General features: G+C 51.5%; 1 protein-coding gene across 3 annotated transcripts in view; it reads right to left on the minus strand.

Moving 5' to 3' along the window:
- The window catches only part of BDP1 (BDP1 general transcription factor IIIB subunit), a 1,449,812-nt gene that overhangs the window by 750,948 nt on the left and 673,967 nt on the right, over positions 1-24,897 (minus strand). For all 3 annotated transcript variants that reach the window (XM_078675286.1, XM_078675285.1, XM_078675287.1), the window contains one exon: positions 20,531-20,762. In XM_078675286.1, coding sequence (XP_078531412.1) covers positions 20,531-20,762 — 232 coding nt within the window. The remainder of the gene's footprint in view (positions 1-20,530; positions 20,763-24,897) is intronic.

The raw sequence follows: 24,897 nt of genomic DNA on the forward strand, positions 1-24,897 counted from the left end.
TCTGAGATAAAAGTAGATCAGAGACAATACCTTGCCAGAGTCCTGTGTATCTGATGGGTTGGTAATCTCGGCAGTTTTCTACATTTATCATGGGAGGCAACGTCGTGTGCAGCGTCTTCTGGAGCGATTAGCAGATCTGCTAACGGCGATCTCGGGAGCAGCAGGGGGGCCTCGTGAAAGCCGCGTGGAGAAGAAGGAGAGGAACAGGAGCGGAAGAATGAGCAGCGAGCGGCCTGTGTTTCGAGCATCAGGATCATAGATGCAGGCGATCGATGCAGGCGACACTGTCTTCGTCGATGTGGGGCAGGAGCTGCCGTGTAACAACCGCGGGAGCAAGGGCCGCCGTGCGGTAGCCAGGGGGGCATGCTGGGTCACTGTCTTAGTCGATGTGGGGCAGGAGCTGCCGTGTAACAACCGGCGGGAGCAGGGGCCGCCGTACGGTAGCCAGTGGGGCACGCTGGGTCAGGAGCACAGCCCGCCTCGGTGGCTGCCGTCATGTGCTGCTTTAGGACGCTCCGTGGAGCACCACGGGGCGCCGTGCAACATCCAGGGGAACAGGTGAACAGGTCGGGAGCCCAACAGATGCCGCGAGCAAACTTGATTGTTCGCTCCGTGACGAGCTGCCTTGTCTGCCCCCGGGCTCCACATCAGCCGCACAGCTCCGGGCGTGGATGCAGTCCTCAGCAGTACGGTGGAGGCAGTCGCAAACGAGCCAGACACCTTCGATGGCTAGAGCAGATCACCGGCATACACTCCTAGCAGGATGTCCTTCGCGGTCTCCACTGGAATCGGGTTCACTGGCATACACTCTCAGCAGGCACAGGCTCAACGATGTCCTTCGCGGTCTCCACTGGAATCAGGTAAGATTACGATCCGGTTACTTGTTGATGTTCAGTTCCTAGCAAGAGGGAGACCTACTTGGCCACTGCATGGCACATCTCTTGGGACACCTGCATATTGTTCTGGAAAGGGTGACTATACGTAATACATAGGGAGTGCGGCCACGAGACAGCACGGGCAAACTCCTATAGACTACCAGGCGGTAATGGGCCGCAACAGAAAGCAGCAGGACGCCGGACCCAGCGCGGGCCCCGTCATGGCGCAGATGGATCTCACTGGGGTCTCACAATCGCTCAGCTCTGTCCCGGCTACTATTGAGCAGGAACCTGTGGACAAATTGGACCTTATCCTGCAGGATGGAAGGGACTCGAGGAAGGCAATCGAACAGCAAATTGGAACACTTACCACAGGCCTCACTCTGCTCAAAGTGGATCACGCAAAACTGGCGGAAAAAGTGAAGGATAATGCAATGGCGCTGGCGGACCTTTCCCCGCGACAGGCTCAGAATACGACAATGGTGCAACAACTGCAGCAACAAGTCAGTGGCCTATTGACTCGGGTGGAAGACGCGGAAGGGCGGACTAGGCGGAATAACATCCGCGTCAGTGGCCTGCCAGAACGCTGCAAAGGGCGCGACCCGGCGTCATACATGGAGCAGTGGTTCCGTGACCACATTACACCGGAGGGTCTCTCTACCCAATTCTGTGTGGAACGTGTGCACAGGATACCCACTGGACCACCTAAACCGGGCGGCCCCCGAGGCCACTCATTGTCCGACGATTAAATTATAGAGACAGGGACAACTTGCTGCAAAAAACGAGGGAGCTGGGCCAGATCCATTTTGAAAATGCACGCATATCACTGTACCCGGACTACACGCTTCTGGTGCAATGACAGCGTTCTTCCTACATGGCAGTGAAGAAAAAACTGAGGGCTCTGAACCGTAAATACGCTCTCCTCTTCCTTGCTCGTCTAAAAATCATTTATGCACATAAAACGTATTTCCTCGAAAGCCCGGAGGATGTCGAGGAATGGCTGGAGGTAACAGACCACTCGGAGGCTGGGGACAACGTCTCTCAGAGCACTCGAGGTGGCTCCGAACGTGCGGATCGGACGGGAGTACGTCGCAGCAGAAGGATACGGGGGAACGTTCAACAACCTACTCCGACGTCGCAAAAACAACGACAGGGAAAGGAGCAGGCGCTCATAGCGGCCGCCACTTTTCGTCCACCTGCACTTGTGGAAGACTCAACCACTTCTGAAGAAGATCGGAATAAGTCGGACTCGGAGGGTAGCATGGCTCTCTTCCCCTCAGTAACCCCTCAAACAGCGGATGGACTGTTGGACTGAAGTTGGTATGGCGGGGCTGTTCACTTATTGACTCTGACTACTGGTAGGATATCTTAGATGTCCACTGATACTCTATATGTAAATGGCAGCGTTATGCTATGTTGTTTGTAGTGACTACATTTTCTTGAGCCCGGGTTCTGTGAGGTTCGGAACTCGTATATGTAATGGAGCGTGACCCGCGCTCTGTAGACGGCGTTGGCGACTTTCCCCAATCGGCAAATGCTGTTGTTGCACAGGGTGTTGTTCTGTTCACTGTGTTTAGTTTCAAGGTTCGACATAGTTTCTTGCCCAGACCAAGTATTGGTGTTTCTGGGGTGGGATGCGGTCCTTCATGCTTGAAGGCCCCGAGAGCGCTTCATGTAATCATGAATGTGCCTTGGCCCGACTGTGGGCCATTACTTATTCCAATGTATACACTTAGCCACTATAACATAGTAATGTGGAACGTTAGGGGACTGGGATCCGTACAGAAACGCCATAGAATACATGCCCAACTCTTGCGACGGAAAGCGCCAATAGTGTATTTGCAGGAATCCCACATGTTACAGGTAGAGGCAGCGAAACTCTGCAAGAAGTGGAGGGGGCAAGTGTTCACCACTAGTTACTCGGGGTATGCCCGGGGGGGTCACGATCTGGGTCCGTCAAGGGGTACCCTTTAAGCCGCTGGAACACCGAATTGACACATAGGGGCGTTACATATTTGTGCGGGGGTCACTGGATGGCCAAATGGTGGTGTTGGGTATCACATGTGCGTCGAATACTGTTCAGGAACAATTCCTCACCACCCTGAACCTGGCACTGACTGGTTGGGAGGTGCACCCGTGATTATAGGAGGGGACTAAAACATGGTCATGGATATATCCTTGGATAGGTCACACCCTCCTCTAAATGGGGCGGGCGTCACTAAACAAGCTATGGCACTATGTAGATGGGCGGACGGTTGGGCCCTGTGTGATGTGTGGAGGATGCGCCACCCAACGCACAAAGAATACTCTTTTTATTCTCCTGTTCACATGCTACACACCAGGGTAGACAGGATCTATTGTTCGAATAGTATCGCAATGCAGGTCACGCACTCTACCAACCTTGCCAAAACTTTTTCAGACCATAACCCGTTAGAGGTGATGATTACATGGGGCAGGGTACCTACCCCAGTGCCCACCTGGAGGTTATGGCCGCAATTGCTAGAAGATACCATATTTCGTGCCGCCATGACCGACACTATTACCCACTATTTTCTTGAAAACAGTCACACGGCTTCTAATGGTTTAATTGAATGGGACGCCTTTAAGGTGGTGGTGCGCGGGAGGGCCATAAGTGCAACTGTGGGTGCTCGACAAGAGGTTAATAACTCCCTTATAGATACTGAACGCAAGATGGATTGTTTAGAACAGGAGGCGGCGAGCGACAGGGAAAAACTGGGGCCGCTCCAGGAAATTCGTATACAACATGCGGAATTACTTGAATCACTACGCACCATAGATTATCAGCGATACACACAAAGAACCCATATGGAAGCGGACAAGTCGGGGGTGTTGTTGGCTAAGATACTAAAAGACGACCCACCGCCACTGGTGATTAGTATGTTAGAGGGTAACACAGTGTACACACACCATGACATTAACACGGCATTCTACGACTTCTATGCCAAGCTCTATGGCAAACTCACGGGCCGTCTGGATACACAGATAGATGATTTCCTAGACACACTGACATACCCACAACTGATTCCAGCTGCACTCAAGGACCTTTCAGGCCCAATTACTAAAACTCAAATAAAAACGGCAATCAAGTTCAAGTTCAAGTTCAGGAATTTGTATAGCGCACTACTCACCCATAGGGTCTCAAGGCGCTTGTGGGAGGGGGTGCATTATTTATCGAATAGCCAGGTTTTAAGTTCCTTTCTGAAGGAAATGTGGTTCTGTGTGAGGCGGAGGTGAGTGGGGAGGGAGTTCCAGGTCTTGGCCGCCAGGTAGGAGAAGGATCTTCCTCCCATGGTGGATCTGTGGATGCGCGGAACTGCGGCAAGCGCTTGGTTGGAGGATCTTAGTTGGCGGGTGGGTGTGTAGAAGGACAGTCGTGTGTTGAGGCATTTGGGTCCTAGTTTGTAGAGGGCCTTGTGAGCGTGGGTGAGGAGACGGAACGTTATTCTCTTGTTGACGGGAAGCCAGTGGAGGTCTTTCAGGTGGCCGGTAATGTGAGCTTGGCGAGGGATGTCCAATATGAGTCTGGCAGATGCATTTTGGATGCGTTGGAGTTTTTTCTGTAGTTTGGCTGTGGTTCCGGCGTAGAGGGTGTTTCCATAGTCCATTCGGCTAGTGACCAGTGCGTGGGTGACCGTCTTTCTTGTTTCGGTGGGGATCCAAGGGAAGATTTTTTTGAGCATACGGAGTACGTTGAAGCAAGAGGATGAGACGGCGTTAACTTGTCTGGTCATCGAGAGGGAGGAGTCTAGGATGAAGCCCAGGTTGCGTGCGTGGTCTGTGGGTATGGGTGCTGTGCCCAGGGCCGATGGCCACCATGAGTCGTCCCAGGCAGAGGGGGAAGGGACCCAGGATGAGAACTTCCGTTTTGTCTGAGTTAAGTTTTAGGCGGCTGTTTTTCATCCATTCGGCTACTTCTTTCATGCCTTCATGAAGATTGGTTTTGGCGGTGTTAGGGTCATTGGTGAGGGAAAGGATCAGCTGGGTGTCGTCAGCGTAGGAGATGATGTTGAGGTTGTGTTGTCGCGCGATGGATGGAAGGGGACTCATGTAAACGTTGAAGAGGGTGGGACTGAGTGATGATCCTTGTGGGACTCCGCAGCCACATCTCCAGCCACCTGAGGAACCTGCACTGGCTCCCCGTCGACAAGAGGATCACGTTCCGGCTCCTCACCCACGCACACAAGTCTCTCTACGACCTGGGCCCCAAGTACTTCAACGACCGCCTGACCTTCTACACGCCCACCCGCCAGCTACGGTCCACCAGCCTCGCCCTCGCAGCCGTACCACGCATCCGAAGAGCCACCGCCGGAGGAAGATCCTTCTCTTACCTGGCTGCCAAGACTTGGAACTCCCTCCCCATCCACCTTCGGCTGACCCAGGACCATCTCGCCTTCAGGAAACAACTCAAGACCTGGCTGTTCGAGCAGTAGCATACCCCTCCCCCCAAGCACCTTGAGACCCTCCCGGGTGAGTAGTGCGCTATACAAATGGCATGATTGATTGATTGATTGATTGGATCGAGCGGGTGTTTAGCAGGATGCATTTCAGGTGGTTAGAGTCGGAGCTGTGTTTGGAGGTCGTGGATTTGGTGTGGGTCTTGATGCAGGCGAACTTGCAGGAGTGGCAGGCGAAGGGACCGTGGGTATTTCCTGGGGCAGCCTCGTAGCATTGTGGAGTGCGTCCGGGGTTAATGGCTAAGAGGGTGGCGGCGTCATACGTTATGCGGGAGGAGTGAGGTTTGCGGGGGGTAGGCTGTCTGGCACTGGGCGCGGTCCAGGCGCGGACGGGCGTAGACGGGCTTACCTTTGGCGCGCCTCCGGCGCGCATGAGGCGCGACTGCTGCGCGTTACCGCTGCGCGAAAATGCATCTGTCATATGCGGATAGAAGAGGGGGAGGGGCGAGGGATGGTCAGCTGGGAGGCGGGAGCTGGGCGGAGATCTGGGCAGGGAAGGCACAGAAAGCAACAACAACAAGCTCAAAATGGCCTCAGCGGAAATCGAAACCGGATTGGGGCACAGAGATAAATAACGCGAAACTGATGGCAGTGGCACCGGTAAAATCAGGCAGCGATTACTTAGACAGGCAGCGCAGCAATTTTAAAATATAAATTACAGCGTAGTTAGGCAAACAGAGCGCTACGATTATGCAATGCTCAACAATGTCCCAGCCTCTCAGGCAATCTAGCGCTACTGGGTACTTGCGATCTCGAGGCAGGCAATGGCAGGCAAAAGAGCGAAGTGAAGAGGCAGTAAGCAGTTTAGGTGGCAGGCAGAGCGGGGAGCTGCGTCTGGAGCGACCGTGTCTGTGAAGAACAGGACAGTCACAGCGCTGCAGTGGAGGAGCCGGGCTTACGGTGTCAGTGGGAGGGATGGTCAGCTGGGAGGGATGGTCAGCTGGGAGGCGGGAGCTGGGCGGAGATCTGGGCAGGGAAGGCACAGAAAGCAACAACAACAAGCTCAAAATGGCCTCAGCCGAAATCGAAACCGGATTGGGGCACAGAGATAAATAACGCGAAACTGATGGCAGTGGCACCGGTAAAATCAGGCAGCGATTACTTAGACAGGCAGCGCAGCAATTTTAAAATATAAATGACAGCGTAGTTAGGCAAACAGAGCGCTACGATTATGCAATGCTCAACAATGTCCCAGCCTCTCAGGCAATCTAGCGCTACTGGGTACTTGCGATCTCGAGGCAGGCAATGGCAGGCAAAAGAGCGAAGTGAAGAGGCAGTAAGCAGTTCAGGTGGCAGGCAGAGCGGGGAGCTGCGTCTGGAGCGACCGTGTCTGTGAAGAACAGGACGGTCACAGCGCTGCAGTGGGGGAGCCGGGCTTACGGTGTCAGTGGGAGGGATGGTCAGCTGGGAGGCGGGAGCTGGGCGGAGATCTGGGCAGGGAAGGCACAGAAAGCAACAACAACAAGCTCAAAATGGCCTCAGCCGAAATCGAAACCGGATTGGGGCACAGAGATAAATAACGCGAAACTGATGGCAGTGGCACCGGTAAAATCAGGCAGCGATTACTTAGACAGGCAGCGCAGCAATTTTAAAATATAAATTACAGCGTAGTTAGGCAAACAGAGCGCTACGATTATGCAATGCTCAACAATGTCCCAGCCTCTCAGGCAATCTAGCGCTACTGGGTACTTGCGATCTCGAGGCAGGCAATGGCAGGCAAAAGAGCGAAGTGAAGAGGCAGTAAGCAGTTCAGGTGGCAGGCAGAGCGGGGAGCTGCGTCTGGAGCGACCGTGTCTGTGAAGAACAGGACGGTCACAGCGCTGCAGTGGGGGAGCCGGGCTTACAGTGTCAGTGGGAGGGATGGTCAGCTGGGAGGCGGGAGCTGGGCGGAGATCTGGGCAGGGAAGGCACAGAAAGCAACAACAACAAGCTCAAAATGGCCTCAGCCGAAATCGAAACCGGATAGGGGCACAGAGATAAATAACGCGAAACTGATGGCAGTGGCACCGGTAAAATCAGGCAGCGATTACTTAGACAGGCAGCGCAGCAATTTTAAAATATAAATTACAGCGTAGTTAGGCAAACAGAGCGCTACGATTATGCAATGCTCAACAATGTCCCAGCCTCTCAGGCAATCTAGCGCTACTGGGTACTTGCGATCTCGAGGCAGGCAATGGCAGGCAAAAGAGCGAAGTGAAGAGGCAGTAAGCAGTTCAGGTGGCAGGCAGAGCGGGGAGCTGCGTCTGGAGCGACCGTGTCTGTGAAGAACAGGACAAGGATGGTCAAGGGGCTTCCCCGTAATAAAACACCTGGACTGGACGGGTTGCCGGCAGAATTTTATGAAACTCTTGTATAAAACGACATTTGAGAAAGGGGTATTGCCACTCACAATGGCACAGGCACTGACGATCACGCTCCAAAAACCGGGTAGGGATCCCACCGACATGGCAGGTTACCGCCCACTGTCGCTTCTGCCAACGGAATATAAAATCCTTAGTAAAGTGTTAGCAAATAAGACTCCTGCATTTGATACATATAGACCAGACTGTTTTTTTGCCGGCCCGTAACACATCTTTGAACATCAGAAGACTACATTCTATCATGTCTGCCACCCCGACACACTTCTCTTACGCTGGATGTGTGTCAGTGGACCTTCGCCCAGGCATTCGATACACTAGAATGGGGCTATTTGTTCAAGGCACTGGGCAAATTTGGGCTACCAGAAGATTATCTTAAATGGCTCCGTCTCTTATACCAAGTCCCTACGGCTCGGGTCCGCACTTGGGGCCGTATATCAGATGCTTATCCGATTTTCCGTGGGAACAGACATGGGTGCCCATTATCGCCACTTTTATTAGGTCTCGCTAGACGAAAGCAAAACCGAAGCTTTTGCTGTCTATGCGAGACAACTAATGTAATCACTATTAGGGGAATGTGGACAGCAGACTGTCACGAGCTTCTCCTGCCGGAGATTTGACCTGTGAGCGTGCACGCCCAGCCCGGCGCCGTGCACGTCCCCTGCCACAGACACACACATGCACACGCAGGCAGGAAGGCCCACACACACACACACAGACACGCGCGCGCACCGCGCCCCCCCCCCGCCCCCCGCCGCCGTATACATAGAAGCGCCCCCGGCTGCCGCATACATGAGGCCTCACGCCCCTCCTCTCTATTCGGGACTCACCGGGTCGGCTGGCGCTCGGCGGCGGGCCGGTCTCTCCTTCTCCAGCGGGGGCTCCCTCTTGTGCACGCCCCCCCCCCCCGCCATGGCTGGCACGGCATCTCCGGTCTCCCTCACGACTCGGGAGACCGGAGGACAACAGGCAAAGCTTCTGCAAGGCAGTCGGAGCGGACCCACCTCTTCCCGGCCCCGCCCACAACCAGGCGGCGGGCCGGACATCTGCTTCCGGTGTTTTCCTCCGGGCTGCGGCGGTGATTGGTTTTTTTAATTCGTGCCCGCCGGTTTTTTTAATTCGTGCCCGCCGCTTCCCCAACACAGGAGCAATTGAGAAGAGCCCCCTCCTCTATTAACGTAAGTATTGGTTCTTCCTCGGCCACGCGCACTAGGTCCTGGGACTTGCACAGAAGCAGCCTTCGCCGTGTACCTCGTCCTCGAGCTTACATAGCCTAGTTGTAGGTTTGGGAGCGAGGGTTGGCATGTTTAATGTGGAGGATCAAGTAAGGGGATTGAGTGCATGTGTGTGGAGGAGACAGGACGATACAGTAGCAGAGTGTGGTCTGTACATGTGCAAGTTGTGAAAGGGTGTTTATAGGTGGGACAGCGGGTGTTAAAGGGATTAACTGAGGTGATTACTCTGTGTGCAATAGTGATGCACACGTGGTGTGGGTATGCATGTCTGTATGTTTGTGGTAGTTTAAATAGCACTACTCCTCAAACGATGGGCATAATTTGCATAAAGTGTTTGTAGTTTAGGAAAAGCATTTTTTGTTATTGCCGAAAGGTATATTAAATGTTTTGAGAGAGATCTTTGCATTGCAGTCTAAACATTTTGTTGAAACAGTGTTTTAAAGTGCCCACTGCACTCTTTTGGAACTCAAGACGAAGAGCGAGATGGAGCAGAGATGCTAAATTCTCTGGTAACTAACCACAAACAAGCATTTGCAATGCAATAGGTCTCGCATTTGCGAGAGTTTAAGCTATTGACATTGTAAATGACAATGCCTTTCATTTATGTTTTAAAGACCAACACGTAAATAAAAGGCATTGCCATTTACAATGCCAATAGCTCAAACTCTCACAACTGCGAGACCTATTGCATTGCAAATGCTTGTTTATACTGGCGCTGGAACCCCTGGCTATTAAATTGAGGGCGGAGGTACAAGACCTAGGTATCCCGATTGAGAACACTATACATCTTTTTTCAGCCTACGCGGATGACATAATCCTCTATGTCAAAGATCTTTGTTCAGACTTAACGCCCCTGGCGGAGATATTCGCGGTCTTTGAAACCATATCAGGGTTGGCCATTAATCCGGCGAAATCTCATGCTTTTTTCTTTCGGGAGCAGCTGTTCCCCTTGATGATTCCCTTCGGAACAGTGGAGATACAAGTGGCCCCACCGTCTTTTAAATACCTGGGAATACAGGTGTACCGGGAATTCACTGATTTATTGGATGGCAACTTGCAAAGGGCAATCAGAGCCCTCCGCGCTAGTACTGCCTTCAGGATTACATTGCCGCTGTCGGTGATGGGTAGGATATGGAAGATGGAGGTCCTCCCGAGACTCCTCTATTACTTTACGAATTTGCCGATACTACTTCCACACCGTACTTTTAAACTTTTAAATACCTTGCTGATTGATCTAATTTGGGGGACCGGCAGACGGAGGATTAGCCTCCAAAAGCTCCAACTCGGCACAACCAAAGGGATTCCTGACCTTAGGGCTTACTATTATGCCTTTCAATTACAATGGCTCTCCTTCTGGACAGCCGGACGTAACTTCCAGGAGATAGGTTATACCGAGCGCGATATAGCAGCAGGAGCGTTGCACACGCGGTTGCTGCCACGTTGTAAGCTCCCTCATCAGCTCCCTGCCTTACTACGCACGGCACTGCAATGCTGGAGGGAGGCTCTCCTCTATACGAACGCACCTCCTGCCTATACAGGCAACATTCCACTGGTGGGCATGCCTTTGGCTGCTGGTCGTATTACACGCCGCGCCGTTGCCCCCTGGACTAACGCAGGAGTAAGCACGGTTTCGGTCTGTTCCACGAAGGTCATCTATTGGACCACGATAACTTTGTTAGACACACAGGGGTGCCAGACCATTTATATATCCAGCATGCGGCAGTAACGCAATATGTGAAATCACAGTGGGCCCCGCTTCGACGTGAACCGGATACACATGAATTAGTCAAACTGTTACATTACATGGGACGGATTTGAATTTTGAATTTGGTCTTTATTGTTTAGTTAATTAAAACCATAACAAATTTTCTTTACAGAATTCAGCCAATATTACATGGGACGGGGCAGACACTTAGTGAAATGGCTCCATACAGGGATTCGCACACATGCTGGTATACCCCTCATCCACTTGCGAGATGCTTGGTCGGAAGCCATCGGGAGAGTTCTGAAAGAGAAGAAGTGGGAGAAAACTATAGAACACCCTAAGAAAGTCACTAGGAACGCAAAATTTAAATGTTTTCAGGCCATGGTCCTCCACAGGGCCTACCTTACCCCACTCCGCTTGGACAAAATGTTCCCACAAATCCAACACCACTGCCCTCGATGCTATGCGGGAGGGGTGGGTATAGCACATATGTTGTGGTCCTGCCCTCACCCGAGGTGCTTTTGGGATTTGGTGAGATGGCACATTTCTGCAGCGCTACAAAGGGACATTGCCAATACTATGAAGGAATGCATCTTAGGCCTACATAAATTCCCCTCGAAGCACAAGGTACAGCTCCGCTTTGCCAACCTGTCATTGATCGTAGCAGTTAGGGCCATCACCATGCGGTGGAAATCTACAAAATCACCCCCCTACATATGTGGCATGGCGACGTGATCAGGTGGGGAAGGTGCGGAAAGTTCAGCTTTAATGCATGAGGAGGCCAGAGGCCTACGTAAAACCCCGATAGCGTTGGAGTGGGACACATTTCTAGAATCCTTAAAGGAACAGGAGGTGGATGTGGTGGACTCTCGGCAAACCTCACAGTAACACCAACAGTCCCCATGAAAGGGGATGACCTTAACCCTAGATATCGGTTCGCAGAACGGGGAGGATGGGTGGGTCGGTAAGGAATCTATCACTAACTAATGTCTCTTACAGATATATCGTTACACAAGTAGTAACTTGTGCATCTGAAAGAGACACGTTAGTGATAGAGTCTTTACCTTAGAATAGATACCCCAGCAATACCAACCCCGGTGGTGGGTCTGCGAACCAATAATCACACCAGAAAGTCCTGGAGGACGGAACGGCCAAAGAAGCCATCCCTCCGGACTTGGCTGTCCAGGCAGTTGTGTCGTGCAACGTGTGTAGTGATGCCCACGTAGCTGCCTGGCAAATGTCCTGCAAGGGCACTCCCCGGCCCAGGGCAGTGGTAGTCGCCGTGGCCCGAGTGGAATGAGCCCTCAATCCAACAGGGGGCTCCTTCTTAGCCAAGGAGTAACATGCCTGGATACACAAGATGATCCACCGGGAGATGGTCCGCTTGTGCACCGCTTTCCCCTTCTTAGCGCCCACGTAACCAACAAAGAGTTGGTCATCCACCCGGAACTGGCGTGTGCGATCCAAGTAGAATGAAAGCGCATGTTTTCGGTCCAGACGGTGGAGCCGCTCTTCCTCTTTAGAGGGATGCGGTGGCGGAAAGAAGGTGGGCAAGGTGGTAGACTGCCCGATATGGAAGGCTGTGACAACCTTGGGCAGGAAAGATGGCTTAGTACGCAACACAACCTTGTCCGGATGGACAGAAAGGAAAGGAGGAGTACAAGAAAGAGCCTGGAGCTCACTCACTCTCCTGGCAGAGATGATGGCAACCAGGAATACAGTCTTCAAGGTAAGAAGACGGAGAGGACAGTTGTGAAGTGGCTCAAAGGGAGCACTCATCAGAAACGTAAGAACAAAGTTCAAGTCCCACTGAGGCATCACAAACGTAACAGGAGGGAAAGTGTGTGTGATGCCCTTCAGAAAACGATTTACAATAGGGGACTTGAACAAAGAAGGCTGATCAGGCAGCCTTAGAAAGGCTGAAAGGGCAGAAAGGTAGCCCTTGATAGTGCCCAGAGCAGAGCCCTGCTGGGCAAGAGAAAGAAAGAAGGAAGAGAAGAACCTCCGAAAGAGGGGCAGCTAGAGGATCCACAGCCTTTGCTGTGCACCATGCCACAAATCTGTTCCACCTGCAGGCGTATACCGACTTAGTGGAGGGACGCCTGGCTGCCAGAATGACATTACAGACTTCAGGAGGCAAGTCAAATGGCCTCAACTGTCGCCGCTCAATCTCCAAGCATGGAGGTGGAGACTGGACAGGTTCGGGTGGAGGACCGTCCCCTGCTGCTGCGACAGAAGGGCCTCCTGAAGAGGCAGACGAACCGGGGGATCGACTGACATACGGAGTAGCTCTGAATACCAGTACCTTCGTGCCCAGTCCGGAGCCACAAGGATGACTTGTGCCCAGTCGCGCCTGATCATCTTCAGCACTCTGGGCAGAAGTGGTATAGGCGGAAAGGCGTATAACAGACCGCAACTCCACACGCGACGAAAAGCGTCGCCGAGCGAGTGCCGCCTTGGAAATTCCAACGCGCAGAACTGATGACGTTGCGCATTCTCTTCGGTGGCGAATAGATCTAACCAAGGCTCTCCCCATTGCTGAAAGAGGCCTTGCGCCACGTCCGAGTTCAGACGCCATTCGTGATCCATCATGCACCGACGGCTGAGTTCGTCCGCCCTGGCGTTCGGAGAATCTGCCAGGTGTTGAACCACCAGGGTCATGCCCTGCTGTTCCAGCCACTGCCAGAGGCGCAGAGCCTCTTGGCAAAGGGTCCACGACCCCACCCCGCCCTGTTTGTTGCAGTACCACATGGCGGTGGTGTTGTCCGTGAACACCTGCACCACACTCCCCCGGACAGAGGGGAGGAATGCCTTCAGTGCTCGACGAATCGCCCGCAGCTCCAAAAGGTTGATATGGAGCTGGGACTCCGCCAGAGACCAGAGGCCTCTGATCTCCGCCACTCCCATGTGGCCTCCCCAGCCCTGGAGGGACGCGTCCGTCACAACTACGTGCTCCGGCTGGGGAAGGGATCTGCCACTGACCCAATCGCGGTCCGTGAGCCACCACTGCAGCTGTCTCGCAGTGCCCTCCGAGATCAGGACATGGTCGGAAAGGTTGCCTTGATGCTGGGCCCACTGAAACTTCAGGTCCCACTGCAGAGCCCGCATCCGCCACCGAGCGTGATGCACCAGAAGGATGCAGGAGGCCATCAGCCCCAGAAGCCGCAGCGTCAACCTGACCGATACCTGGGATAAAGGCCGAAAGAGTGGAATCATAGTCTGAATATCCCGGACCCACTGTTCGGGAGGATAAACCCGAAACTGCGCCGAGTCGAGAACCGCTCCGATGAAGAGGAGCTTCTGAGAGGGGCACTGGTGTGACTTTGGCACATTGATGGAAAACCCCAGCTGATGCAGGAGGTCTGCCGTCGTCTGGAGGTGGCTGACGACTGTCTGGGGCGAGCCCGCCTTCAACAACCAGTCGTTGAGGTAGGGGAAGACTGAAACCCCTAACCTGCGCAGATGAGCTGCGACCACCGCCATCACCTTTGTGAACACCCGTGGGGCGCTGGTAAGGCCGAAGGGGAGCACGGTAAATTGAAAGTGCTCGTGGCCAACCGTGAACCGCAGGTAGCGCCGGTGGGCCGGCAGGACGGGGATGTGGAAATAAGCGTCCTGCAAGTCCAACGCTACCATCCAGTCTTCTGGGTCCAGGGCAGCTAGGACCTGAGCTAGTGTCAGCATTTTGAACTTCTCCTTCCAGAGGAAGCCGTTGACGTTCCGTAGGTCCAAGATAGGGCGCAGACCCCCTTTGCCCTTCTTGGGTACCAGAAAGTAGTGGGAGTAGCAACCACTTCTGGCCCAGGAACGCGCTCGATGGCCCCCTTGGCCAAGAGGGCCGTAACTTCCTCCTGCAGAAGTCGCAAATGATACTCCGATACACGGTGGCATTGCGGTGGCATGGCTGGAGGGGTCGCCTCGAAGGGGAAGGAGTAGCCCCTTCGGACGATTGGCAGCACCCACCCGTCCGACGTGACATTGCTCCAGTGGAAGAGGTGATGGCGAACCCTGCCACCCACTGGCGTCACATGGGCCTGAAAACACGGACTAGGAAGGTTTTGAGGCAGGTGCTGCGGAGGGAGGTGTGGACTGGGCTCGCTGCTGTCCCCGACCGCCGTTACGGCGGTTTCCACGGCCACCACCGCGCTGTTGAACATTCTGCGGTGCGTGGCTGGCAGCTCGTGTGGAGGCGCCCCTTCCGTGGCCACGAAAGGAGCGAAAGGCACCAGATTGCTGGCGTGGGGCCGAGAGGCCCAAGGACTTGGCCGTAGCCCTGGAGTCCTTAAAACGCTCAAGCGCATGGTCTGCCTTGTCGCCAAAGAGGCGAAGGCCATCAAACGGCATGTCCAGAAGAGTGGACTGGACATCGGCCGAAAAGTTGGCGGTCCTCAACCAGGCGTGGTGTCGAACCGCCACCGTTGTTGCCATCGCCCTGCCCAGTGAGTCCGTGGTATCCAGCCCACACCGGATGGAATATCGCGCTGCATCTCGACCCTCCGCAAGGGCTTGGGCGAGTTTAGCCCGGACCTCCTCCAGGCATTGTGGCAGCACGTCCGTGACCGTATCCCACAGAGTGTGGGTGTAGCGGCCCAAGAGGCATGCGGTATTGACAGACCGCAGTCCCAAACTGAGGGACGAGAACACCTTCATCCCGAACTGCTCGTACCTCTTGGATTCCCGATCGGGCGGGGCCGTCGGGAATGCGGTCTGGGAAGTAGAGGCCTGGATGACCAAGCTCTCGGGGGTGGGATGGGTGGACAAAAAGCAAGGGTCGCCCGGAGCCGGGCGGTAGCGTCTGGCCACGTTCCTATCCACAGGCGGACCTGAGGTGGGCTTGGACCAATTGCCCACAAGAACGTCACACAAGGCCTCATTAAATGGCAGCAGTGGCTCACTGGAGCTTGCCTGCGGTTTAAGGACCTCAGTGAGGAGGTTAGTCCTCACGGCCGCGACGGGGAGCTCAAGGTTTAAGGCCTTGGACGCCCTTGTCAACACTACACTGTAAGCAGCCCCCTCCTCCGTAGCCACGGTGGGAGGGGAGACAAATCCAGTGTCTGGCGAAGTGTCAATACCACTGGCCTCCCCAAGCTCATATGTCCAGTCCTCTTGAGACTGGCATTCCTCTGCCAGAGGGTCAGCAGACCCCTCCCAATCACCCTCGTCACCCATCTCCTGTAGAACAGGTTCAACAGACGGGCCTCCTCATGGAAATAAACATCTCCAAAGGCCGTCGGAAGCGGCGCCCAGCGGCGCTGTTCCGGCGCCAGAGTCGGACCGAAGGGAACATTGGGGACGGCGTCCACAAGGGGCGCCGGGGGTGACACCCGCGGGGCCGGCGCTGGTGAGGTCGACCGGCCACGACCCGGATCCGGAAGCGGATCCGGCAAGGTCCTGCGGCGCCGGGACCAAAGTCGCCGGTGGCGCCTGGGCCGAAGCACCCAATGGCATCAATGCCGAAGCACCCGACCCGCTAGGGCCTCCAGCCGGGGCCGCTGGGCCCGGAGGCGCCACGGGACCCGGCTGAGGAGGGAGGGACCTCATGGCCATGAGGTACCGCTCGATCTACTCCGGCGTCGCGCCATGCCCAGGGACCCGAAGGTGTGGGGCAGGTGGCGATGCCTGCGACTCAGTCGGAGCCACGTGGGTGGTGTCACCCGAACCCCCGGCCGCATCGCGCGAGCGTCGGGGTGGGTCGGAGGAACGATGACGCCTCTCTGACCTCTCATGCCTCTTACCTGAGGACTTGGAGCCCGATGACCGATGTCCACTCCTGGAGCTGCGAGGGCTCCGACCTCGCGACCGGTACCTCGACCTCCCGTGGGACCGGGACTTGGAGCGGCGCGGGGCCGACTGCCGGAGCTCGAGCCTCTAGCGGGACCGCTCCCGCCTAGCTTTCGACGTCAGGGCCCGGCAGTCGGAGCAGGTATGGTCGTCGTGGTCGAGGCCCAAACACTTCAGGCACCGGCGATGGGGGTCGGTAACCGACATCAGTCGGTCGCACTTGGAACAGGGTTTGAACACGGGCATCCCTACCGGCACCGTCGGAGTCGAAGACTCGAGAAGAAAAACGATCAAAAAGATCGAAAAGTTTAGTCAAAAAAGACTAAGGGGTAGAGCTTCTCCGGATCTGCGCTAGCTGGCGCGGAAAAAAGAAGAACTGACGTCAGCGCGCATGGGCGGCGTCTAAGTACTCCGACGACGTCATTCCGGCGCTAATGACGCAGACGACGGACGCGGAGCCGCGGACGACGTCTGCCGGCGCGCAGGGGTATTGCTACGCAAAATTTTCCGGATCCAGTCTGACGCCTGGGGATATTCTAAGGTAAGAAATCTATCACTAACGTGTCTCTTTCAGATACAGACAATATCAATGCATGATGCATACACGATCCCGACTTGGAGGTCATGAATAATTGTGCATTGCTATGTACGTCCTGGACTTTTTCTCTTTACAGAATCATGCCCTTGCCCACTTACTGGTGCAGATCATACTGTTGGGAATACTACTGTAAGGGGGTATGGCACCCTATTTGTGACACAAATGTAATGAATATGTGCAATTGATACAGCCACGAGTTGGGGTACTCATTCTATACGTCTGTGGAGGATAAGTTTTATGTTGTGTTGTACACTATATATAAAACTGCTAATAAAACTATGTTTAAAAACAAATAGTGAATCACTCTTATTTAAAATCGAATAGACTCATAATTATACCTTTAATGGTATCCTCTTGTACTGCCCTTCTGGTCTCAGAGAAACTTTCTTCCTTCGGCTGAGCCAGTTATTTGAATATAATTTTAACTTTCAAGACATCTCAATACTGTGTGGTTGTAACTTTCATTTGAGGTTTCAGGGGACAGCTACACTAGGACTCTGCTGGAACTAATGACCAGTCTTGGTCTGGATCAAGTAGTCACAGGGATCTCCCATTCGGGTGGGCGTCTACTAGACCAGATCTTCAAAGACAACCTCTATCTCTAACCTACTGGTTTAGTTCAGCTCGCGTGGCACAATCATTCTACCATCCTGTTTGGACTGAACCTTCCCACGGTCTGATGCAGGGAACATGCATGTACACAGCTATTGGCGTCAGCAATGGCACTCGATTGAGGCTAACTATTTACAGGAACTTCTCTCTAATAGCTGGCCTACACTGGCGAATAACCCGGAGTCGGCTTCTGCAGACTACATGCCTGGATTCTGTCTGCAATTAATGCTCTAGCTCCTCTTAAAGAGGCGCAGTGTGGGAGAGAAAGGCCCTCAGAGCCATAGTATACTGAGGACCTCCATCTTGAAAAATGTCTATGCCGTAGGCAAAAACGCCGCTGGAGGCATGACTAGGATAGGCGGAGAAGGACGCCTATAGAAAGATGATTGATAAATACAAAGAAAAAATATTCACAAACAAATCGGCTTATTTTATTGATAAATTAAATAATGCAAGCAACTGCCCTAAAGAACTTTTTGACACCTAACAAAACTCTCTAAACCCACCCCCCCCCGCCCGAGAGGAAAACAACATAGTGATTGATAAAACCTTCTGCATTGGTTTTTCAGCAGAACAGGTGGTCAAAATCCTCAGAAATACCAAGTCTGGCTCCCCCACAGACCCTTGCCCTACTAACACTATCGGTCTAGCCCCAGAAATCAAAGGTTCCCACCTGAATGACATCTTTAATCTTATCTTTCAGACAGGGGTTTTCCCAACCCTTTGGAAAAAAGCTTCTATTTTAATCCTCTTAAAACAAGCAAACATAGACACCTCTGACCCTGGCAGCTATCAGCCCATCCTCCTTTTGCCTCTACCTGCTAAGATTATTTAAAACAATTATCAAACAGGAACTCACCTCTTTTATCAACAATAATCATCTGCTGGATGATGTCCAGTATGGCTTTAGGTCCAAGCATAGCACCGAGTTGGCACTCATTAATGCAACTGAGGAAATAAGAAGTACAGTGGACAGAAGCGGGAATGCTGCATGGATCCTGTTGGACTTTTCAAAAGAATTCAACACCGTCGACTGATCAGCCGTCTTAAGGATCTAGGGGTAGGTGGCTCTGCCTTATCTCTTCTCAAATCTTTTTTAACAGACCAAGAGCAAGTAGTGGATATTGGCAACTCGGTCTCTGCTACTTTTCAGCTCCTTTTTGGTGTACCTCAGGACTCTTCCCTTAGCCCCTCTCTTTTTAACGTAAATGTCACCCCTCTGGCACAACTCATTAAATCCTTTGGGTTTGCAATGGTGTCATATGCTGACAACACCCAGATTATTGCCTCTGTTTCAAGCACCTCTCAGGAAACAGCATCCAGGTTTCACCAATGCGTGCGACAAATTAGCAAATGGATGCTCCAAAACTGCCAGAGGCTTAACTCGGATAAGACAGTTCTGCTTTTCGGATCAAAAGTTTCACTCTGGACACTCAGCTGGTGGCCCCCTTATCTGGTTAATATGCCCACCCCAGCCCTAAAAGCCAAAAATGCAGGGGATGTTTTTCACACCAAGCTTTCCTTCAGCAGTTACCACATTAATGAAATCTCCTCCTCCAACTTTCTCATCTTAAAAATTGTCAAGAAAGTGTGCCTATACATTCCGGAGACCCTTCAGAAAACGGTGGCCTCTACCCTGATCTTGTCCAGGCTGGACTACTGCAGTGGCCTCTTCATTGGCCTGAACGAGGGGCTACTGGCCAGACTCTAGGTTCTTCAAAATGAGGCTGCCGGATTACTGTTAAAAAATAATTCCCAGATTGCAGTCCGCCAGACCATCCCTGGTTCATCGTCATTGGCTACTCATTCAATCAAGGATCAATTTTAAAGCCCTATGTATTTCCTTTAGAGTTCTGCATGAGGTTGGTCCTGAGTACTTCAAACATAGGTTCTCCTGGTATTCTTTCCTAAGAGAGCTTCATTCCTCTTCTGCCAACCTAATTTAGGTCCCTAAGTACAAGCTGGAGAAGTGGGGTGGCAGGAGCTTTGTTGCTGCCACTTCCAAACTGTAGAACTCGCTGCCCACTCACCTTAGATCAGCCTCAGACTTGTTAGGGGTTAGGAAAGCTCTCAACATCTGGCTCTTTATTCAGTAATTACAGCCTAGTAAAATAAGCTGCTTTACACTCCTTCAAAATAAGCGTGAAGGCTGCTCTCCACAGCAACCACTTTGAGAGCTTTCTATGGTTATCATAGACCAGTAAAATCACCATAAGGTTTGTCTGTATTAGGGCAGGGTGCACCACATGAATAAGTGTTCACCATACACTAAACCAGCCTCCTACATACAAATTTATAAAGTTAAAGTTAGGAAACTTTTAACTTTTAAAAATGTACTTACCTGCAATGTAAAAACCTGCTACGCAAAAGTCTTAAAACTAAACTGCTCTGTAACGACTCCAGGTTTAACTTCTGTCACATGACTCTCAATTTAAACAATGTGCATAACAGTAACATACCTGACTCTCAATGTAAATGGTTCATACCTTAGCATGTTATATGTGAACCTACATAGCATTACATTGGGACAGTGGCATGAAATATATGAGAAATTATTTTGTTACAGATTCCTGTCAAAGAGCCAGTTGTGACTTAAATCAACTTCACCCATTATTTTGAAGAGAAGCTAAAATAAAGGGAGCTACAAAAGTATGCTCTGTCAAATATTAACATTACATAATTTCATTCAATTCATGTACACTCCTGAAAAGCTTGTTACTTATGTACAAAAGCACAAAGCGGTAGGCCAATATTTGAATGGAGCAGAAAACCTGTCAAAGATTCATTATTGGTACTTTTTGATCAGCAAACAATACACTATACGAACTGATAGGGGAAGTACAAAAAAAACTTTGTACAATACATTTTTTTTATTTGCACTATTAAACTTACTACTAAAGTAGGCTGTGCTTTACATCTAATTCCATCATGCTGATCTACGTTCTCTGATTTTTCTCCTGCAGGATTTTCCAGCGACGTGTTCTCAGTTGCTGAGCTGCTTTTCCTCCCAGCTGCTCTTCCAAGGTTTGGCTTTGGTTTCTGGAATCGGCCCCGCCTTACCTGTGCTAGGTTGGGAGACTGTGGCTGGCTATGTTCTTCTAATCTTGTGGCATCTAGATCATATCTAAAATTATAAATATTAGCCAATAATCATTTTCTCAGAGTTAACTGCATAAGTCTTATTTCAAACAGCAGCTCTGGGTAAAATCTATAATCTAATAAAAATAATCCAACACTTCATCTACTATTTTTTATGTGGCACGAAAATCTACTTACCACTGCTCTGGTGATCCAGCATTTCCCCTAACATTCTCTGACTAGCCTCAGTGCCCCCTAGAGCAGTGGCAGCGATCCCATTCATTTTCATCTGGTGGAAGTGATGACTCCCACTCTTAGGTTCACAAACTCGCCCTCTGTGTTTACCTCCCAGCTAAGGGAGACCACAGCATGGTCTATGATTTGCCCATGGGGGCTATTTACACCTAAGGCCACATTGGCCCGCCCATAGAGGTCCCATCAGTAGGTGATTGGTCAGACAAACCCCCGCATGTATCCTAGTTGGGAACACTCAAACAGCAGGGTTGGAAATGGGGTGCCCTAGGACACCACCCACCAAAACCTCTTTTCTGTTTCTCAGAAGGGACTTGAGAACCCTCCCCCCGCCACCTTACTCTGGGACTTGTCTGTGTCACCCTTAACCTCCCCCTCACTATGCAGGGGGGAACCTGAACCACCCTTCTTGGTGTTACGCTCAGGCACCTTCTTATGGACCCAGGTGCTGAGCCAGAGTTCAGCCTCCTTAGCAAGCTCCCTGGGAACAGTGAGATTACTATCAATCAGGTGCTGGCACAGATCTGCAAAACAAAGACTGAACAGGTTCTCTCTTGCAATCAGGTTATACAGCCTCTGGTAACCCTAAATGTCACTGCCCTTTCAGCCAACCATTCAGTGCTTTGCAAAGGGAATCTACACAACCCACCCAGGATGTATGGGTCAGCTTCTAGCTGTCTCCAAACTTTTGCTTATACTTTTCAGGGGTGAGACCTTATTTCCTGACAATCGTGTCCTTCATCAGAGGATGACCTCATCCTGTCCCCCTTCTTTAGGACCAGTAGGGCGTCCCTCCACTCACTGGGTATATGCCCCCTATCCTCCTCAGGGATCCTATGCATCTGCAAAGCCAACTCTTAAGCTTCAAACCATTTGTCAATGTCATCCCCCACACCAAAGTCAGGTACCAGACCTTTAGGAATGTCGACCCTTTTGCCTCCAGAGGGCACTGTAGGTACGCTGACACACACATTGCTAGACTCTGCCTGCTTAGCTCTTAACGTCTAGCTCTCTGGGGCTTCTCTCATGAGTCATTTTTCTCTCTACGCCTCCATGGCCAATTTTTTCTTCCCCAAGGCTATCTCAGCCTTTTTTAGATCTGCTTCCAATGGCCAGTTTCTTTTCCTCCATTAAATAACAGGGCCATCTGCAGTCTAAACTCCCTTTCGCTCTTCCAATCTGCGAGTTTCTCTGGGGACAGGCCTTTAGACAACAGACTGCTCTCTGTTCTGGCAGGGAGGTAGAACTCAAGAGACAAGTTACACCTCTCAGCTGACTGCTGCATCTCAGGACCCTCATCCGGCCCCTCCACATAATCCTCGCCATTGAGGTCATCTGTTGTGACTGATAACTTTTGAGCCACTGCCCATGCACTCAGGTCCCTTTGGAGCTTTGCCTTACTGGTGCTCCTTTTGGAGGGAAGTCCCTCAACTTGCAAAATTGCTCGACTCAGCCACAGTGTAGCTCTCCACATTTAGGAGCTCAAATCCCATTGAATGTGAAGCAATCAGTCAGGTAAAGTAAGGGTGAATTTGGGAAAAAGACAAAAAGTTCAATCAAGGAGAAATGTTAAACTCAAATTGGTCTCAGATTATTCATCTGGGATGTTCAGTGTAGCATTTAATCACTGTATGGCACTGCACAAAGACAAGTCCTAAACCGCACGACTGATCATCACTGTGAGAAATTGGGTTACTGGTCTGGTTTGGGATGGGGGAGTGAAATCCTCCTCAAGCAGCAACCACAATTCTTGTCAGGATGAAGTCACAAGCAAATCCCAAATTAACCGGTGCTAATATATCTGGTAGCTTGGCACAGATCAGTCAGGCTCAACATAAAAGCAATGTATAGTATTTATGCAGCACTACAAACAGCAATAAAGTGAAAACACCACACAAGTAAAATCTCACCCGATTTAAACATATATAACATTTTAATGAGCAAGTTACCTACCTTTGGTTATGCCTGGTAGCTATCTAGATGCAGATTCCTTACCTTTTGGATTTTCTCCAGGCATCCGACTGTATCCGGATGTTTTTTCTCAAGCAGTACCCCAGCACACAGGTGCATCATCTGCACCAGAAGTGATGTATATATGCGCAAATCTAGCTTGCGGACCTCAGTTTCTTTTCACAAGTTTCCATGCCAGGAGCGCAGACCCACTAAGAACAGTGACCACTAGGGCCCTGAAAGGGGAATAGCCCTGTCACTAGAAATTCATTTGTAGAGCAGGGAGAATGGGGGGTTAGTAAAGAATCTGCGGCCACATAAGTCTCTACCAGATAATAAATTACCAAAGGTAAGTAACTTGTTCATCTGACAGAGACTTCTAGCCGCACATTCCTTACCATTTGAATAGCTACCCGAGTAATACCTTGGGTCAGCAGGTCAATTTCATATGAGAAAGTCCTGCAGGACCAAACAGGTGAAGTGCCCGTCCCAACTGACCGACTGTCAAGGAAATCGTGTTTTGTGAACATGTGCAAGGAAGCCCATGTTGCAGCCTGGCACATTTTCAGAAACATAATTCACGTACTAACCCAATGGTGGCAGCTTTAACTCTGGTGAACAAGTTACTTACCTTCGGTAACAATATATCTGTAAGACATATATTAGTTATAGATTCCTTACCTTAGAATTGACCCCAAGCGTCAGACTGGATCCGGAGAAAAATGTTTGGAGCAGGACCCCTGCGCGGCAGTAGGTGGAGTCAGTCGACTCTGCGTTTGTCGTCCTGGTCGCCGGGATGCCGTCGCAGTATCTACTTAGATGCTGCCCTCATCCGCTGATGTCAGTTTTTTGTACAACATTCCACACCAGAAGCACAAAGCCATGCAAGACACTGACCACTGGTGCACAAAAATAGGGGCCTGAAAAGGAAGCCCCTTACCTTAAAAGTCAGTTCACAGAACAGGGAAGATGGGTGAGGCGGTAAGGAATCTACAACTAATATATGCCTCTTACAGATATATTGTTACCGAAGGTAAGTAACTTATTCATCTGTAAGAGACAATTAGTAATGGATTCCTTACCTTAGAATAGATACCCCAGCAATACCAACCCAGGAGGTGGGTCTGCGAACTTGGCTGTCAAGGCAGTAGTGTTTCGTGAACGTGTGCAGGGATGCCCACGTGGCTGCCTGACAGATGTCATTGGGGGGACTCCAAGACCCAAACCAATAGTGGCTGCCATCGCACTGGTGGAATGGGCACGCAGCCCTACCAGAGGTTCCTTCTATGCCAAGGAATAACACATTTTGATGCAAAGAACAACCCACCAAGAGATGGTCAGTTTGTGCACAGCCTGGCCTTTCTATGCGCCTACATAGCCAACAAAGAGCTGGTCTTCCACCCGGAATCGTTCTGTGCGATCCAGATAGAAAGATAGCGCACGCTTTGGATCCAGAAGATGGAGCCTTTCTTCCTCCTTTGAAGGATGCGGGCTCGGGTAGAAGGTGGGCAAAGTGATTTTCTATCCAATGTGGAAAGAAGTAACCACTTTCGGGAGGAAAGAAGGTTGAGTTCTTAGAACAGCAAAACACACAAGGTGATGGACGGAATGTTGCACATTGGCAAAACATTCACTCCCAGTCACATATCTGGGTTTAATCCATCGTTATTTTGCTCACCACGCCACCCCAGTTCAGACATGGCTATATGCAAATCAGTCTTCACCCTGTACCTCATGGGAACAGTCCAGCTCGAGCTGCCAAGCCGTCTTTCCTAGACCGGAATCAAGCATCCTAGGACCGGTTTCTAGCTATCAGCCGTCATCAGCCAGGATAGCTTGACTCCAGTGGCGTAGTGAGCACGGGACCCACGTCTGGGCATACCCTTCCCACACAGGGCGAACAGCAAAACACACAAGGTGATGGACGGAATCTTGCACATTGGCAAAACATTCACCGCTATTCACAGATCTAGGTTTAA

The sequence above is a fragment of the Lissotriton helveticus genome, chromosome 2_1 (assembly GCF_964261635.1).
Source record: "Lissotriton helveticus chromosome 2_1, aLisHel1.1, whole genome shotgun sequence".
In the NCBI taxonomy this organism is placed as follows: Eukaryota; Metazoa; Chordata; class Amphibia; order Caudata; family Salamandridae; genus Lissotriton; species Lissotriton helveticus.